This window comes from Neolamprologus multifasciatus, chromosome 19 (assembly GCF_963576455.1).
Source record: "Neolamprologus multifasciatus chromosome 19, fNeoMul1.2, whole genome shotgun sequence".
NCBI lineage: Eukaryota > Metazoa > Chordata > Actinopteri > Cichliformes > Cichlidae > Neolamprologus > Neolamprologus multifasciatus.
In genome coordinates this window covers 15506744-15527065 of record NC_140457.1, presented here as the reverse complement: position 1 = coordinate 15527065, position 20322 = coordinate 15506744, and the positions used below count along the sequence as shown (strand labels likewise).

General features: G+C 43.0%; 1 protein-coding gene across 3 annotated transcripts in view; it reads right to left on the bottom strand.

The window, feature by feature from the left end:
* Window positions 1–554: 554 nt before the first annotated feature.
* The window catches only part of pacrg (PARK2 co-regulated), a 159931-nt gene continuing 140163 nt past the window's right edge, over window positions 555–20322 (bottom strand). For all 3 annotated transcript variants that reach the window (XM_085144046.1, XM_085144044.1, XM_085144045.1), the window contains one exon: window positions 555–6039. In XM_085144046.1, coding sequence (XP_085000172.1) covers window positions 5879–6039 — 161 coding nt within the window. In that variant the 3' untranslated portion in view covers window positions 555–5878. The remainder of the gene's footprint in view (window positions 6040–20322) is intronic.

Here is a 20322-nt window from a genome sequence, read left to right as displayed (position 1 = left end):
AAAACATCGCCTCCAAACTCCCACCTCGAACCTGCTGATCATCAATCAGACACACAAAAACCACTCTTTACCATTTTGCAGGATGAGGCACTTGTACAGGCCGGAGGATATGTTTCGCAGGCCGCCTGCTCCTCGTTTCATTCCTTGTTGAGATCACACCGGTGTCAGCGCAGCTTAAAGAAGTCCAGCTAATGCTACATCTGTCCGTACCAATTGTTAACAGTGTGGACTCGTTGCCGCTCCTCCCGAAGATGCCTGTATTTGTTTACTTGCTTTTTTGCCTGTTTGTTTGCGCTTGCCAAACCGTAGCAGGGAAAAGAAATGAGTGTTTGTGAGTGATAAGACCTGTAGGTGAGGAAGAGGAGAAAGATGAACAGAGAAAGTGGGAGACGGATAGTAACGGAGGGGAGACAGGCAGAGAATCCTCATTGATCACATCTGCAAAGAGAAGGATCGATCCCGTGGTGTGGTCTGGGATATAAACACTCGCGCAAACACACAGGATCACACTGGCAATCATGAGCACTGGTAAGAGAATCACTTCAATCAGGATGTGAGTTTTTAGCATATTTTTATTCATATTTAAGGAGAGTTTTGTGGAGGGCTGCGAGAGGGAAACAGAATTTGAGCTTTAAAGTGTTTACATTATTTCTCCACTCTTGAATTAAGCCTGTGAATTAGACACCTGGCACATGGAGAGGCAGATAGATAAATCTCCATTGTGCTGTCCTGTCTCGCACATGCTCAGTAGCTGCCCGGATGAGCAACGGAGTCCGCCAGGCAGACGAGAACAAGACGAATCATTCCCCGGGGGGCATTTATTTCTGTTGCACAGCACAATCCCTTCATTGCCGGTTCTAACAATCTGCCTTTTGAGACTATAACACTGCAGTAAGAGAGACAGGACATCAGAAAAAAAAGGGACCAGATGAAAAGAGGAAGGAAGTGATAAAGAGGAAGACAGATGAAGACTTCCCGAGTGCTTAATCAATCCTTCAGTGTGCACAGGGCTACATTACTGCATGCATCGCCACAACACAGCTTTTTATCATATTAAGTGTGACCCACATGGCTGAATTATTTGATTTCCAACACGCGGAGATGTTGCACACAAAGTGGGACATTCGCATTCAGCTTGTTTGTTCAGATAAGGGAGCGTGGTGATGTTGTTAAGTGGCAGTTGTCGCCTCAATTCTCTTCTGTTTTTCACTTGCGAAGGGGGGAAAAAAACAGACAAACAAGTGGTTTCTTCTTCAGTCTCTTATTTCTCTTTTCTGCAGCTGACTGCTCCTAAATCTCAGGTCTGGCTGGAGCTAGACAGCTCTCTCTACCAGGTGACACAACATCCCCCTTCCCTCCATTCATCCATCTCGACGTGGCCCACACAGCCTCTCTTTCCCTTCATTTCTCTGCCTGCTGGATTCATCTCAGGCTGCCCGTCTGTCTCCGAGCTCAGGTGCAACCAATCTCCCTGTCCTCCTCTTTATTCAGCGTGCTCTCTCTCTCAAACAGACAGCACAGGCATTGTCATGGTGCCTTTTCCTCTTCATAATTGTTCCCTTCCTCTTCCTTCCTCAGCCTTTTCTCAGTCTCCTTTTTTTCCTCTCCGTCAACAAAACGCTATCAGCGTGTTTGTGTAGCTTTTGTTGCGCAGCTCACTGCAGTATAAAAGCCTTTGTTGGCCTGCCACCACTATGATGTGGCGAGACGGAGATGCACAAGGACAAACTTGAGCTCTGTGGAGCCGGCTCTCACGACGTCACTGTTCATTCTGAGAGAAGCATCTCATCCTGATGCTGCTGGGGTGCGAGCTAGACACGCACCTACTCACTTGACTGAGTAGTCAACTGTGTTGATCTGTGTGGCTGGATGACGTCTCTGTATGTATGGTCCCATGTCGGTGTACCGAAGTGTTTCCGACAGTGAAATAGCTCGCGCGTGCTCCTCGGTGGGAGTAGCTGCACGGCGGCGGCAGCTGTTGTGAGTGGCTGAGCTTGCTAAGCTAATAATAAACCTTGGAGCAGAGCGAGTGGCTGTGGGCCCCACACCATCTATGGTTGACCCGTGAAGTTGAGCTGTAACAGAGAATGGCCATCAGGAGAGATCCTGGATTAGAGAAAGCCACCCCAGTAACATGTGACTTACTGGAGTCAACCTAGAGCCTGCAACATAACAACGTAGCTGGACGACATTGTTGCTTTGACACTATGTGGTTCTGTCCCAGTGTAGAAAGTCGGGGTAAGTTTGTAAGGGATGTTTAATTGATGTCGGACCGATACAATTAGCTCTCATGAATTAGTTTCTCATGAATTAGTTTCTCATGAAAACGCGACAACACTTGGGAAGAAGAGACAAGCAGATATATGGACACATTTTGTATTTGATATCAAGAAAAATAAGACACTTTTTAAAACATGTGAAGCAACTCTCACTGGGAAAAACAACAAACTTCGCATACTATAATCTTATGATTTCGTCAACTAAAATTAGACTAAACTAAATGGTGTTTTGTTCAAAAGAGTGTGATTAAAGCTAAATCAAAATTTACTGTCAAAATTAACAGTGGTTCAGAGGAATTTGTGGTTTTCATCCCCACTAAGGACAAAGGTAAGTGTGCAGGAATGGTTAATGTTGGGTTTGTGACACCTTAAAACAGCACAAACCTATAAAAAACATGCCAGTGAGCAGTACGGTGTTTTTCCAAAATGCAGTCAGAAGGGTGTTAGACTTGTGCAGAAATTGGGATAAACACATCTAACCATGATTCAAACAGAATCAGCAGATTTCCCCCTCTATCTCTGCAGCTATCTCTGTTAACAACAACAGGATGGTTGGTGTGAGGTCGTTAAGTAACACGTTAGATTAATACCACTGACTCCACGAGCTATCAGCAAAATCTTTCAAAAATAGACAAGGAATACCAAAGGAGAGCAAAAAAACAACTCGGAAATCCGCTCAACTGAAAATAATAATGTGGCTCTATCTGCGGCAGATAGTATCTGCTGTAAGGAAGAGGAGCAGATTGTTGTAACCTGCGCTCTATGACTGGAGGAAATGCACCAAATGGGTGGCAATTTATTTCTTTGTGAATGTTGGTGCACCTGCAGTCATAAGATGATCAATTGCTCATTATGACCGAGGGGAGAAGGGTCAGCATATTATGATCAGGATCATTTCAGCTCCGTGTTAAATTTGTTGCCGCTGTGTTTTGTTTTGTTTTTCCGTGTCTGAGAACAGGACGAGAGATAAGGTGGGGGGGGGGGAGAATTCGGGTAATGTCATGCATGTCTTTCTGGCCTGTAGGTCTGAACCAGCCATGCGGTGATGCTTTTGATAGAGCAAATAACCTCAATGGCTGCCTTCATTCCTGTTCATTTCGCACTTCACTCTATTACTTGCATGAGCAATTACAGCAGTGTAGCTGCTTGGCGTTGGGTTGCCATTACTGCGTGTGTGCGTTTGGTTGTGTTACTTAGATTGTGGGGGTGTAAATATGTTTACACATTCACATTGTGGGGAAAAGCAAGGAGATGATTCGATTTTTAAGGTGGAAGTATGATTTAAGGTTAGTTTGGGGTTAGATTTAACCTATGAAGATAAAGTGAGTGTTTCTGTTCCATCCTGGTATCAAAATAAAGGTAACACTTGTGAGATCTCATAGGTGTAAGGATCACAGCAGATGCTACTGTATCAAAGTAACTGAAGGTGGAACATAAAAAATATATATGATTTTCTTCATATTTCATATCATCTAACACCTTTAAAAATATGTTGCTGTAGACCAAAAACTCAAGAAATCCATGAATCTGCATACTGACATTATCTGCTGAAATTATTTGTTTTGAAGGTCATTTTTGCAAAAATTAAAATCATACCAGCAGTCACCTCGAGGTGCTTTATATGCAAGGTAAAACCTTTCAAGAATAGAGAGAAAATCCCAACAATTAGACGACCCCCTATGAGCAAGCACTTGGCAAAAGTGGGAAAGAAAAACACCCTTTTAACAGGAAGAAACCTCCTGCAGCTATCGGTTGGGGGTGAAAGGGGTTTAGGAAAGTAGAAGTTATGGTTAGGCTCACTCTGATTTGATCTTCTTTTTGAAACCATATCCTCAAGCGTTCCTTTCCACACTGTCCCCTTTCTTCCCGATGAGTTCTCAGTGCCGATTAGCGCCTGTGATGTGACCTAATTGGAAAAAAAAATCACGTTGCCTGGCCCTTTAAGTGTGACAAAGCAAAGTGATCCGTATAATATGGCTTGCATGACACGGTGTTCAAAGATGGGAGGGGGTGGTGGTGAACAAGGGAGAGAAGTCCCATTTCTAAAACCAATATTTGAAAAAAAGCTTAACAAAATTGTTCGCCCTGTTTCACTTTGTCCTTTTCTTCTAGTTCTCCTCTTTATCTCTAAGCTCTTTGCTGGCCAGCTGCTAGCCTGTGGCTCAGTAAAATTGGACAGGTGAAGCGGGACAGCGGGGCGTCACTGATACAGTTCGACAGAACTGCAGGCTATTCAGAGTTCGATATGCTCATTAAGTGAGAACACGGGTGAAATTGTACGCCCCCCACCCCCTCCACAACGCACCCCTTTAAAACGTAGACAAGTGGCTATACCGTTGCTATCTTTGTTTTGCTATGCAGCTGCAGTTATTAAGGTGAAATATGTGCTTTGTCTCGAAAGGGGACCTCTCCGCACTACCTTACGTCTTTCACTACACAGATCAAGCACGAGGCAGGAGCAGCTCGACTTGAGTTCAGCAGTGTGGAACACCTATTCAGTAACGTTCCTTTCAGGATGTGCTGAGGTTGAAATATGAGCATTATGAACCTGTCTTCTGCTTGAGAATAGATTCCTCCGCAGGCCTGTAAAGCTGCTTTCGCTGGAGACATGACTTACAATAAGAGATGGCGCAAGTGCGAGTTTCAGAAATCAATTACGCTGTGTTTTCCCCCATGGGTCGCAGTGTTGTATATGTATATGTGTCAGTGAGTGTATGTGCATGTGCGTGCGGGAAATATGGCTGCTAAAACTTCTGCTGCGTCTGTGAAGAAGTTTACAGCAGAGGATAGAGAGCGAGAGAGGGGAGCTTCACTCAGTGTGAGAACAGAGAGCTGGTTACTGAGTTACTGGCTGGTCCGGATAAACAACGAGGCAGGCGTGTTGTCATGCACAAACACCAACAAATAAGCCCGCATACACACCAAGTGTTCCCTAAGATCACTGTGGGGTATTTGAGTTCAAATATCCAACATAAATGCACGTTCAGACAGGCTGCGTCTCCAGCTGGGTTAGTGACAGAATGAGTGCAGTAGTACAATACGATACAAAAAAGAAAAAAAACACCAAACCCCTCCGCAGTTTCTGCGTTACTGAAACCAATCTTTTCTATATCTCAAACAGCATTATCAGCTTTTCAAATGAAACCTTTGTGGTGAAGCGATAACGGCTTTCAGATCTGGAGATATAAAATACTTTATATTTATATTTCAAAATATCATAAATACACACGTGTTTCAGAGACAGCTGCTGCTGGAGCTGTGGACGCCAGTGTAAGACTTGTCGCTGTACATTGGCATCTTCTTTAGCTGACATAAATCCAAGATGGCCAACGCTTCAACAGCAACATAAGTGTTTGAAAGGCGAAAAAATAGATTCTGCGGGAAGATTTACTTAGATGCAACAGAATTTTTTATGTTTTCATACATTTTAAAAGAGGCTTTGAAACAAACGTCAGTATGCACCGAGGACTTCCCATCAGCTGTCTAAATAAATCACTAAAGAAACGGGAACAGAACAACAAACTGATAGCACTTTAAACATGCCGCTGTAAATTAAATCTTAAAGACGTGGACATGGCTGACAGCCCCCTCCTCTCTTCTTAGTTTGTTAGGCAGGACTGATAGGTGGGGATCATGTATTTGATGTTTATATAGGCGTCCGGTCCTCCGTAGCGCTCAAAGATCTGGAGAGTCTCGTTGATCAGTTTGCCAATGTCCTCTTTCTTCAACTGGTCGTAGTCGATGCCATCTCCGAGATTTTCTAGGGGACGAGCAAAGACATAAACCAGACAAAATGAGAAAAAACAAAACAAAGAAGGCGTATATTCTAGGAGCGCTGGGTCATTTCAGACTGTGAGGCTGATGTCAGGGCTCACAAAGCACCACCTGTGGCCACAGCGCATTGCTTTGAGACTGCAGACCGAGTCGGCAAATGCCATCCTTCCATCTGACTTCAAACCCAGTGGACAGACTGAATTTAATTTACTCCTCTTATGCCGAGGCCAGTTGGGACCGAACGGCAAAAAGAGTTTTCAGCTGAAAGTTTAATGAGGCGGCCTGCGGAGGGGAGAGTGGCGGAGAGAACGCGCGAGGTAGTGTGCGCTCTGCTGCTGCACAGAGCACGCGCCGGTGCACATGAGGCATGAGCAGTGAGCTGGAGTCATGCTCCAAAGGTAGGAATGTGCTTGGTGTGTGTGTGTGTTTGTGCTGTTATCTTCTTTCACTGATGTGATTGTGTGATTTTGATTTGGAGTAAAATCTGAGACAGTTAAAATCCTCAAAAACACACAAAGGAGCTGATCCTCTGCATTTCAGTTAGGACCCCTGCAGTTTATAGTTGTGGATCACGGCTTTATTCGGGGATCTCGGACACAGTGGGTTGCAAAGAGGCTTGCAGGTAATGCTCAAAATGACATTAGCTGAACTGGGATTGTAACTGACCTGGACTCTTTGGTTTACTGAATTTAAATAAATTCCACAGCTATGGACGTACAACTGTATGTAACCAAAACTCGTTCACTGCACGATGAAAAAAATCTACATCTCTTTGACCCAAGTGGACTCCTTTAATGCTATGCTTTGGCTGCATGTTTGCATACTCCACTGTGATTAAAAATAAACTTGTGGCTAACTGAAAAGCAGTGAAACCTGCCCTCCACTATCACACACACACACACACACACACACACACACACACACACACACACACACACACACACACACACACACACACACACACACACACACACAGTCACAGTGCAGTAAAACACATAAAATAACAACAGCTGAGCACACAGCGCAGGAAGAACTTGTTATCAGGAAAACATTCCTGAGGTGTCCAGGCTGCACTCCTCCTTCCTCCTTCCTTTTCACCAGCAGGCACACTTAAATGCACACACACACACACACACACACACACACACACACACACACAGACGTTGACTTTATCAGCACACAGCAAACTGCCAATCTCATGCCAGTGCACCGGAGGCTCAAATCACTTTTCAGAGGAATGAGACACACACACACACACACACACACACACACACACACACACACACACACTCCAAGTTTGTTGCCAATTTAAGGCCCTGCTCAACTAACATATCCTGAAGAAAGAGTGTAGATTTTATTTCTGGAGGCTATAAAATAAAACAAAGAAAAACAAACCGGTCATTTGACTTAAGAGAGATTTGAGAAGAGAAGAGAAGAGAAGAGAAAAGAAGAGAAGAGAAGAGAAGAGAAGAAAATCATCAGGATGTGATGTGAAAAATTAAAAGCAGCACTTAAAGGAGGACCCGGCAACCCCTTCTTTCACTCCTAATTAGACGTGGAGAGAGAAAGGGGACACTAAACCTCACGATAACCTCTTCCAAACACTCCATCCTTTATTCTTTCTCAGTCTTTTCTAATCACTCATCTTCCCTTACAACCCTCACCACCCCTCCATCTTTCTCCTCTCCTTTCCACTTGTCCATGGCCTCCTCATTAAAACACAAAGACAGCCAGTCCCATAAAGTGGACTGTTAAGCAGTAACATGTCTATGATCTCAGTTTGCAGCTCTCGCTTTTTGATATGTGGGGGGTTGGTTTCCAGCTGTGCTTTGACCAACAGTTAGCCCAGATACACTTAAGATTTTTACAGCTTTGGCTTTATTTAGCAGCTATTAACTGTTTTCCTTTTAGAGAAACAACAACTACAATAGTCGCATACGCTGAGGAATGCAGCATTCGAGAAAAGCTCTTATTCACATCAAAACTCAGGCAGTGGTTCATTTTGGAGCGGCCCACAACACAGGCGTCCGCACCCTACTAGTTAGCAAAATCTTAAATAACATCTATAATGCAGCCAGAGAAAGAAAATCAGAGATGTGTGTAAGCTGGGCAGTGAGAGGTAATGAGTACAGTGACTCTTACAAACTTGCAGTCTGCTTCAGCTGCGTGTGTGTGTGTTTGCACAAAAGCATGTTGGTGTAGGTTACAAAGCCAAGTCTGTGGAGAGTTGCCCCCTGTTACTGTGGAAATGAGCAGCCAAAGCCAGCCCAGAGGGGGAGCTTGGCCTTCAGACAGAGAACACAGGGAGTCGGGAAAGAGGTGCAGCTTGGGAACCAGCGGAGCTCCGACCAGTTTCCTGGGGCCTGGAGTTGGGGCAGAGAGGTTGTGCAATCTGGGGCCTTTCAGCCCGTCCACACACATCTCGCCCGGTGAGCTGTTGGGAGGCCAGTAGTGTCTAAAGGCAGAGAGCAGAAGAATTTTCAGCGATTCTCAATATTTAAAGAGCAGAAAGGGGAGAAGTGTGTTTAAGCAGGGATGGAGGAAAAGGAGTGAGGAGGGAGAGGAGGGGTGAGGGTGTTAAAAGCAGCCTCTGCAAATGTCCTTCAGCAAAATAACTTCTCTTTCTACCCCTGCTTTTTTTTTCCTTCTCTCCCCTCCCTGCCTTTTTTCTTCTTCTTTCCTCTCTCCTTTTGGCAATATCCGCAACCCTGGGCAAAGAGCGAGACAGAGGGAGAGCGAGGGGAAAAAAATCTTTAAAAACAATCATAATAAAAAAAAAAACTCCCACCCCATGAACAGAAGGAAAAGGGCCCTAGCAGGAGCCGGCTCTATGTTCCTCTGAGAAAGACGAAAGGTCGATACAGAGGCAGACAGCGGAGGATTCTCAGTGCAGCGACATTTGCTACACAGAAGGTGGAGGAAACGCAAGGTGGCTTGGAGACGCCGCTTTGTTTCTCCCTTTTATGCTAAATCCCCGGGCTTAAAGGGGGCCTTTAGCACATAAAGCGAGGTGAGGAAGCTGGAAGGAAGAGGTGAAATTATCTATCTATATATCTGTCGATGCCTCTCTGGCTCTGCTGTGATTTCTGCCAACCCACAGCAGACCAAATCTAAACTACACACAACAACAGCTGCAGCCTTTCTCCTCCACCTCCTCCTCTCACACCCTGGTCTTTCTCCATCCCTCAATCCCCACGGTCCTAAACAACCTGTCTTCCCACATCAAGCTGAAGACGAGCTGTCACAGATGGAGGCAGCGCTCGCTGTTTCTCCGAATTACCTCCAAATGTACAGACAGCGGCCTTTCGAGGCATATTTACTGCTGGCAAACTGGGTCTAATAGGTCATAAGCAGACCTCCTTATTGCTTCATTTTTCCCTCTGAAGCTGTAACAGAGCTGCGCTCTTACCCAGCCCAAAGATTTCTGACTGAGGTTAGCATGCATTATGTGTATGCTGTGAGGTTATAATCCCCTTCTCCCCTCTGCTGCCAGGGACTGAGTGACACACACAATGCAAAGGCTTTGAGAAGTTTAGCTCTAGATTCCAGTGCTGGCTCAACGTAGCATCATCCCACCTGCTTTGTTTCTAATCAACTTACGCCTGATTATGGAGGTTCCTAATGAAAGCAGCTTAGAGAACAGACCCCCCAACACAATAGCCCTTTGATCATAGCAGCCAGATGCTGAAGAGAATCAATGAATGTGAGAGACTTGTTTTTCTTTCCTTCTTTTTTTTTTATTTCCTCTGAAGGGCTTTGGCCTTGCTGAAAAAGGGAAATGGAAGAATGCAGGTTATGAGTGTGATGGAGCAGCTTGAGTTCCAGGAATATTTTGAGCATTGCTGCACAGCTGACTGTGTTACAAGAGTGCATGTGTTGCATATCTTCCCTGCTCACAAACCCGATAGCACTCGAAGTCCATTTTTCAGGCAGACTAAAGAGTGTTTTCATTCAGAAACAAAACCGAACAGAACAGAGTAAATTCCATGAAATTAAATTTTTTTAAAAACCATCAATGTTTGTAAGTGTTCTTTCATAGTTATATAGGCACAGTTTAATGTGACTGTTTAAAGAATTTGAGCTTAAAAGGGGCTAGAGAAAGGAGTTGTGCATTTTCTTCGCCTTCTGGGTACAGTGTTTAACGCCTTCAGGTCTCAAAGGACAAGGAGTGAAGAGAGCACAGCGGCGGTCTGTGTGCAATGGAGGGTGTGTGGGTTGGAGGAAGGAGGTGATGGGAAGAGGATGGGACCATTGGAGGAGGTCTGTGCTTAACAGCAGGGCTCTAATTAAAAGTGCCTCACAGTTGGGTGCCAGGCAGGCCTCGCATAAAGGGACTGTGGTGGAGAGTGTGTGTGTGTGAGAGAGAGAGAGGGAACGTATGCTGGTGTGTGTGTAACCACAGGTGTCTGTGAAGGAAAGGCAGAAAGACAGAGTGAAAAGGGGCTTGTATATGCTCTTACATGTGTAATTCTAAGTACTGTATGTAGTTTTATGAATTTACTGCACGTGTGTGTAGATGACATAAGCATTTTTAAGTGATTACATGTGACAAGGACAGAAAGAGCTAGAGAGCAAGTAGGAAAAGGGTCCTTTCTTAAAAATATATACTTGCAAAACCTAAGAAAGGCTCACAGGATGTTCAAAAATACAACAAACATCACCTCACCCTCAAATACTGTTCTTCCCCTCTCACTGGTTATTTCCCTGTGCCATTGCCCCCCCCTCCCCCTCCCCCTCCCATAATGGATTAGCAAGAGGCTGACGGACAGCATAGCTGTGGCTCACATATACATCCGCATTCACACCTACACGCACACACGCACGCATATATATACATAAACATGCACGCACCTGAAGCTGGGCTCATTCCCTGGCTGCTGCTTTTCCATCACAACCTCTGTGTGTAATCAATAATAACATTTCAGCTTAACACAGCTAGCCCCAATGAGGGCTGCAGCTCCAGTGGCATTACATTAAACACATACACACACGCAAACACACACATGTACAGATATCCAGAGGAGAGACGTAAAACAATAGGCTTATGGTCAGCAGTAGTTTATTAAAGCCCCGGCTCCTGCACCGGCCCTCATCTGAGTGCTCGTGCTTACTGAAGTCTAACCTTTGCTGTAGGTCAGCGATCTCATTTTCCATGTGTTCACCCAGCCCAGCAGTGCTCAATCTATAGGCTAGGTGAAGCAGAGTACCACTTCAACCCTGTGAAAGTTGGACATCAGCAAAGCAGCAAAGCAGGCAGATGAGAAAACGTGTCAAGGTCAGGTTGCAGCCCGGAAAGTAAGGAGTAGGAGTGTGTAGACAAGGCTGAGACTAAGACGTAACCAGCCGAGGATGCTCCTGAGATGCTCAGGTGCTAAAACTGTTAGATTCCTATCGATCTGGGTCCCACTGGCTTAGTAGACTACATCTGTGCGTGGATATACAGAAACTGAATTCCAATTCCACGCTTCCGCCAAAATCATGCCGTGTCTTCGGCTAATCCCAGGTTGTGCGAGGGATTGAAAGCCCGAGCGAGGCAAGGTGAGAGGCTCATCGCACTTCCACACATCACAAAACCCTCATTTTACTCATTTCTTTTTCAATTAGCCCACACGACCTAGCCATGACCGAGAGCAATATCAGTTTGCACCATTTAGTCATGCTTTTAATGCACAAAGAGGGCTCATCTTAGATGATGGATCAATGCTATTTGCCAAGCTGTTATCATGTCCATTATTGTTTCAATTACCACCACTCAGATAATGGTTATCCCAGGCTCATCATATCCAATTTTAGCTTGATACATGCATCTCGAAATCAGCCCCAGCATGCTTATCACAGGTTTAAAGGAAAGAGCCATCCCATAATATGTGTGCAGGTACATTACACTGATGGCTTGGGATGGGCAGTATACGTTTTAATTCTTTTTAGATCAAATTTCACATTGTTTTAGGTGCAAAAGTGATCCCTGTTGGCCTGCTGAGGTTTTAATCTGAGCCAGAAAATATGCTTTTTACCACGAGTCTGGTTAGACAGTGGGTCATGCATAACCCAGCACCGCCTACAGACAAATCCCACTGAGCAGCAGCAAAGCTACACTCTGAATTCAACTGTACTGAACTCTAAGAGGCTGCGGCGGCTCAGGCTTTAATAATACAGAGGTCGATCCTGAAAATTTGGCTTTCTCGTGGAAGAAGAATGCCAAACGTACCTGCCGTTCTTTTCAACATCTTCCACAGAGATTTTATAGTAGATGATTGTGGACCACGGACATGTTCACCCAGCTTCCGTCTCCAGTGAAAGATTTCATAAGTTTTGTAAGTTTTATAAAAAAACATATATTACAGTGGAAGCAGAACAAAACAAAGCTTTTAACAGTACAGCCGACCACAAAGGACCTACCCTTTCCCACTCTGCCCGTCTGTGTCGCTCCCTGGCTGGGAGCTGAGTGTCAGTGCTGTCAGGTGTGAGTCAATGCCGTCAGATGCGATCTCATTACGCCAACTTACCTCAAGGTTAGCAGCGGGCTGCTGGCTAGGCACAAAATCGATCTGCACCAGGGACAGGCGTTAAAGGCCACCGCAGTGTGCAGTGCGCACACCCGGACAAGCCAAACACGCACTGCGCTTTGAAATGCAAAGGCCACTTAAACAGGAGTAAGCACATAACATACGTACACAGAGAAACTGAATGTGTACTATAGAGTCTGAGCCCACAGGAATTTGGCGTAGCTTATATATAGATAAAAGAAAGACTTTATAATGGCCACTGTTAATAAATAATCAATTATTCATATCAAGTTTAGTTAATAATCATTTTACTATGAAAATAAAATGATAACAATGTTGCTAATTTTTATTAATGTTACATTTTATGTTGCTTTTGCCATTAGATTAGTGCAATAATGGTTGCAATTGTAATTATTAATGTCAAATAATATTTTTTAAATTAGGTACTGTGTGATACATATTAGCAGATTTAAAAACAAATCTAAATCTCTGCAGCGTCTTTACAATAGCTATATAAACAGTGTTTAAAAATGATGTACTAAATAAATAAAATAAAAAGGTATTTATTTGATTTAAAATTTTAATTTTAATGCAAAGAATATATGTAGTTTATGGCTATTTTACATGGTTATCAGCAACCCCATAATGACTTTAAATATAGATGAATGTAAATAATACTAACAATCTCTTTACAAATCATTTCATTCTCAAATACTAAAATAATAGGAGCAGCAATAAACTGGCAAGAAATCATTTTCAGGATAAAGAATAAATATTTTCAGAATAAAATAGCTGTTTCTAATCAGCTATGATACATTTATAAATATTTAATGTTACACAAACTACTGAAAAACTGACATTAAAGAAATCATTAATAATTAGCAAAGATAAATAATAACAGTTTAATTGCCTGATAACAATTAAAAATAGACTACAATTGAATAAATTAAATAAATAAAATACAGTAGAATATGGATGGATTCACCCTTTTTAAGGAGTGGAGTGTTTGCCCACAATTTAAAAACATGCCCCCGCGCATTTACACATCTGTGGAGGTCACAACACCACGCATTCCTTACATCTCAGCATGCAGAGAAGTTAAATTAATCATGGTGACAAAAAATATACAAACAAAAGGGAATAGTTTAATTCCTATTCAGGGTGGCTGATGACTTTCAGAATACTGGAGGAATTAATATTAATAGCAAACAGCTTGGCTCGTGCACTTTTGCTCTGGTAGCAGGTGTCTATATGTGGTGGATACAGGCGCCTTGCTAGGGCTACCTGCCTTCCCTTCCTCTCATTTACACATCTTAATGGGTGCAGAGAGCATATGCTTTACCGATCATTTTTTTTTAAAGATTTACTTTCTTTGAGAACTACTAAGCTATTGAATAAAACATACTGCACAGCTTGGGAACAGTGTAGCTACTCCTTTCCGTTAACACCTCCATGGTGAAAATCTGGATGCACGAGTATTACATTTAACCTCATATTATAGTCTATAAACACTGTGAATAAACAGATTAATACAATCCTATGTTTATGTCTCGTGGTTTATGTCTAAGAATAAGAGCCACACACACACACAGACACAAAAGGGAAGGGAAGCTGAAAGAGTTTTCTAAGGTGGTGCTGCTTTTGATCAATTTAAACTGAATTTGTTCTGTAACAAACTGAATTCATCCCAACTTTAAAGGCATGAAAAGAACAGACTCGCCAGACCCACATCAAGGCCAACCATTAAACATCTATTTAACTATTTAACAGAAAAAAGAAGATGAGAGATATATCAGTGGGAAAGGACAGTTCAGATGATGGACCAAGCCCCTGGTTGTTACAAAACAATTCAAAGACGGGTCCTGGCATGTGAAAAATCAAAAAAATCGCTAAAACGGACTCGAATCAGAGGAATCGCGTCTCATAAACGCAGCAGAAGTCCAGACGGCAGCCCGTGTGGGTTTCAGGCGGAAAAACTGACAAACAGAAAGCGATGGAAAGAGAGATGAGGAGAGGAAGAGCGAGACGCAGAGGGAGGAGGTCGGGCGGTGCAGCAGATTCCAAGAGCATTTCCCTTTGTCCTCTTCGCTCGTCACAAGAGGAACATTTGAAGTGACGTGCAAATTTAAGTCAGTGACAAATCAAAGTCCTTCATTGATGTTACTCTAAAGTTTGCTGAGTATTCTCCCTGCACTTCACGTTTTTTGCAAGTCACTGAAGGAATGTGACTGCAGTCGAAACATTAAAAAAATAAGGTGTGTTTATTTCAGTATTTTCTCCTCACACCTAAAATAGTACCTGTACAGCCTTATGACTGCACAGACACACACATGGACACACACACACATACTTATGCCCATACACAGTGATGGGCTATGTGCCTGGCTAATAAAATCACTTTAGCCTTCATAACCACTTTAGCCTTGGAAGCTGCCATCAGTGGAAGGACAAACACACACACACACACATTCACGCACAGGAATGAACAGTGAGCGGTCCAGCCCTTCCATTAGCCTAATGAAGTGGCTCCCTGAGATGGATGACATGACATCACCTCCACCACCAATCACAATATCACCCCTAAAAAACCTTCCACTAAAAGCCCCACCCCTCCTCTGATACCGCACCCCCCCACACACACACCGTTGCTTACAGCACCAAATGGACGGCGAGCTTTCCAGGACCCATTCGGCCCGCTCACAACACTTTTATTGGTCTGGTTATTTATCTCTTTAATGCAATTGGCTGGAGCAGAGGCCCCATGGATGGGGAGAGCTAGTAAATCACGGCGGGTTGAGGGCAGCAGTGTGATTAAAAGAACTTTGGCTCAACAATGACAATGGCACCAAGCGGACGGCGCTGAGTCCACTTACATTCTAAGCAGAAAGAAGCGCAGGGGAGGGGAAGCTGTTCACTGATGACATTTACAAGAAATGACAACGCACATAAATACAAAAGTGCATTATTGTTTTTTTCTCCATGCAGACAGAAAATCAAGTTTTTCAGCCAGTGAAAAATGAGGATGCTTTCTCCTAATCAGATAAATGGGAGCCGCATATACTGATATCTGTTGTGTGATATCATAAGCAGTATTTTTGGATGTAGTCTTGTTATGAAGCTTTGAGTTGCCATCTTGGCAAACCCTATGCTGTCCAGTGAGCAGCCAATGAGCATATCCTGAATAAAGGTGTCAGTATACCTGCCGCATTGGTCCAATGGTCTCTATTTATGCTCACCAATAAAGCGCAGTAAGCCACTGCAGCATTCTCCTGGACAACAGGTGTCGCAAGTCACACAATACTGCCACACCAGTGCTGATACAGGAAGAGAAGTCAAAACCCAAAACAAAGATATTTCTGAGAGTTTGTTTCAAAGTTTTTTCCACAAAGTCTCGTGTTTCCAAACTGAAATATTAAAATCATGGCAAAAATCTACATGACAGAAGTGTACATCTACACTTGTGTCCATGCTAAAAAAAAGAATCGGGAGTAAGCGGTAAGCACAAAAGCAATCAAATCCTCCTGACTCAGAATGAATAATTTACAAAATGGACTTCATTATCTATTCGATATGACCCGATACTAGGGAGTGAGTCCATGAAGTCATGAAGAAGGTGCTCGCTGAGGTCTCAGTGTGAGGAAGCTGTTTTCCCGTATATGTCTATACAACCGAAAAAGCCAAAGGCTTTTTGCAAAAACAGGAGTCGCCCCCTTCTGGTTACTGAGATAAATGCGTATTTCTTGCATTTCTATGACTCTCCGCTTCAGACCTGGAGGTTAGCTCCATATTTCAAAATATCGATGTTCAATATCAAGTGTTTCCTTGTCATTTTGGAATGGGATGAAATCTTTAACAGCTCTTAAGATGCTCTGCGTTAATTGGTTAGAAAAGAACAAAACAAAAAACAGATGCTATCAGTGTCACGGTTCAAATGTCATTTACTTGCAGAAACTTGCCTCTCCACTCATTTAGAGTTTTATTGCAGATGGCAAACTATCTACCAAAACTACAGACAGGGAACACTTCCTGGTTGAAGTCACACAATCTAGTCCCCTTTCGCTCCTTTTCCTCCATCCACTTCCCAGAAGGACAAAGGAAAGCATTTATGGGTGAAAAGCTGCAGGTACAGGCATCCATAAACAGTCAGTGTTTTATAGGGAGTGGTAAGGCCTGGGGTTCTGTCACGGTTTATGACTCCCCAAACTCTTTAAAGCAGGAGAGTTTAAGTGTGGTATTTACATAAAACAAGCCAAGGTGTCTGTGTGAAGCAGACCTCACCGCAGCATGGGACATGCTTAGCATTTCTTACAGATCGATAATCTGAGCGTGACAATCACGAGTAACTAAACTAACTAAAATTTGTCTTGTTTAAAGAGTATGTTTTACACCTGAGAAGCTGTGTGTAATAAAGTGTAACTTGCAATATTTTATACCTTTGTAGCACCAGCACATTCAGTACACAGTCAAACTTATCTCCAGCATTAATGTGGCCTCATCACCTTTTTTTCCAATGGCATCTTTGCCTCCTGTCAGCTTTCCCCTTTTTTCTCCAGCTTTATTTATTTACTTATTTATTATCACACTCCATATGGGAGGGAAAATAGGAGATGACTGATTAAAACACAGTAAACTCTATATAGCTATCCAACGGGACTGCGTATGTTTACTTATTATTAGCGGATGTCCCCTACCTAGTGAGGAAGGTGCATCCCAAACCGAAGCAGAAGGGGAGAGTATAGGAGGCATAGAAGGATGCACATAGGGTGGTGGGATGAGGGGGTGTAGAGATGTGCTGGGACAGCAGTACCACCCTGATGTGAGTCATAGGACACACTGTCAGCAACCATCCAGCATCACACACTGAGTCATTACGCTACAGGAGAAAAGGCGACAACAGTAGCCATGATCAAGGAGAATGGAAAAAGGCCCATCAGTGATAGATGGAAAGAGAGGAAATAGTCAGCATTAACAGCAATGGTGGCGGCCTGTCTGTCATTGTCAGTGATTATGATGATGATGATGGTGCGAACACTTTCAAATGTTTACAAGTGCAACGACAACATGGTAAATTATTGATGCTCTGAACTCCATTTCTTCTCCATTTTAGGTGATCAGATTAGGCTTTATTTCATTTAGACATATTTCATTTTTTTTATTTGGCGACTGCCTTTCCAAGAAGCAACTGTTTTTTTTGTTTGTTTTTTTTTTTAAAAACACCTTCAGGGTAAAGGAGGTGGATATGGGCTTTCACAGAGCACAGTCTCAGTTTTGATTTCTTACTGCCACTCAACTTTGTTTCTTTTAATCCAAGCCAGATTTTTTCCGTGACCCTAAAGAAATCATAATCAAGCCTTAATCACAGCAAGATGAGAAACCGGCAATGATTGCATTTTCCCCATCTGTGATTTGCAATGTCCTTTTAAGTCCTTCCAATAAGGTCATAAAAAACTTTCTTAAGGACTTAAAAAAGTGATGAGGACAATAAACAATTAACTGGGATATTCAATTAAAGGGAAAAAGGTTAAGCAATCTGACTTTTGCTTTTTTTAAACAACAGTGGAAAAAATGAATCTTTGCTACATGTATTACGTACTATATTTATAGTTGGAAAGACTATAAATGCAATTTCAGAAGAGCCAGATGTAGGATAATCTTACTAGCATGCAAGCAAAACTTGGATACATTACAACCAAATTTGGGTTAAAATGAAGCTAAGCTGATACACGTGTGAAAAAGAAGTCTTATGAAATACTAAGTATGCCGCATGATTCAGTAGCATGTAGAAGCTAAAACTTTATGTAATTGTTATCATTGGTTTCTGAATATCACCATTTTGGAAGGGTTTTCCCTCTTGTCTTTGCAACGTTGTTTCAGTTCATTGAGGTCTACAGATATTTGCAGAGTGCTCTTAAGGTCCTGCCACAACATATCAATCAGGTTGAAGTCTGGACTTTGACTGGGCCATTGCAACACCTTGATTCTTTTCTTTTTCAGCCATTCTGTTGTAGATTTGCTTTCGTGCTTGGGATCATCGTCCTGTTGCGTGACCCAGTTTAGGCCAAGTTTTAGTTGGACAGACGCTGTTTGACTCTAGAATACTTTGATATACAGAGACGTTAATGTTCAACACAATGACTACATGGTGTCAAGGTCCTGTACCAGCAAAACAACCTGTAGTCTACTGCGATTCATAGTTGGTTTGAGGTGTTTGTGCTCATAAACATATCCATTTTGGTCTCGTATGTCCAAAGGCGATTGTCCCAGAAGTCTTGTGGTTTGTTCAGTTATAATTTTTCAAACAGTCTGCGATGAAGCTCTAACATTTTTTTCAGTTTCTCTGAACATTGCACAGTCTGACCTTGAGGCAATAGGACATGAACTCCTGGGAGGATTGTTCTTTTGAATGCTCCAGAACAGAACAAACTTCCAAAACGTTGCCTTTTATAGAGGTGCTCACACTCCCTGATCATCCTTTAACCAAACACATTTAATTAGCATGATCTCACTGCTACACGCCCTCATAATTCTTATGAAAACAACAATGGTGTACTTAGTTTTTCTGTAGAAAGCTTTTGCTTTTCCATGACGATGCCTAAAATTACAATATTCTACATTTTTCTCCATAAACGCAGACTTGCAAAATGACAAAAGAAAGAAGGAAAAACTCGTTTTATGTTTTTGATAGATAAACAGTATAGTAGTAATAATATATTGATGCCATGTTGTGATACACCCTGATAGCTCAATAATTACAACTGCTTAATAATCCCACCACCTGGTGCGTTGACAGAGGAGACAAATTCATAACATATGGCATAACTATTTCCAGTGAGAACCACAAATGAAATGTCATAATACAACGGATTTTCCGGACTTGTTTAATTATGCAGTCTCCTTACACCTCGTTCTCGTGGACAATATTTAACACGCAGCTGCGCTAAACTGTACAACGTAAAATGCATTTTCTTTTGACATCTTGTTGGGGTTTTTCCCCCCTGAACTTCAGAATAAGACGCACAATTTGAAATATGTTGGCATCTATCGCCGATCTCCAAAGGTTATCGAGTGCTGCATGCGTATGAATATTAGCGTATATGTGATAGTGCTTTAGATGTGATTAGGGCTTTGAGATTTGAATTATCTCCCCGTTATGTACTCCTGCAACAGACACCTTCATGTCACATTCATACATCACCATGCAAATAGCACAATAAACATCCCCCCGATAAGCACTGTATTTGTCTAGGGATATGTTGACAGCTGACAGGCTTTATTCATAAGGTGCCTGTGAGGCTTGTGAGTTTTTCTCTTTCCAAGCGGACGTTTGTATCCATGTAGTACCCAGGCTAAGCACTGTCCTCTGGCCAAGTGGAAAGCAGGACCATTAGGTCGGCAGAGAAGGGACCATTTATTTGGCTCTTTTTCTGGCTGTGGCTGTATTATCTGCCGTGATGCTATTTGTCTGAGACCAGCCAAGCCGCCAATGCGTCAGGAGTTGGGGGGGGGGGGGGGGGGGAGGGGAGGGTAGATGAATGATGGCTCCGAGACTCAGCCAGTTTTGCTTCGCTGACAAACTGGGGCAAGAGCTGGAGGGCTGAGGTGATGAGAACGATGACAAAGAGCAAGAATGGAGGCAGGCGTAAGGGACACTCTGTGGTGGCCGGTTCACCAGAGGACACAGTTTAACAGCACCTGTATGCAATGATTGATCAAAAGAGGAGGAGAGAGGGCAATGGTGTTTGAGATACTGCATGATATAGGAT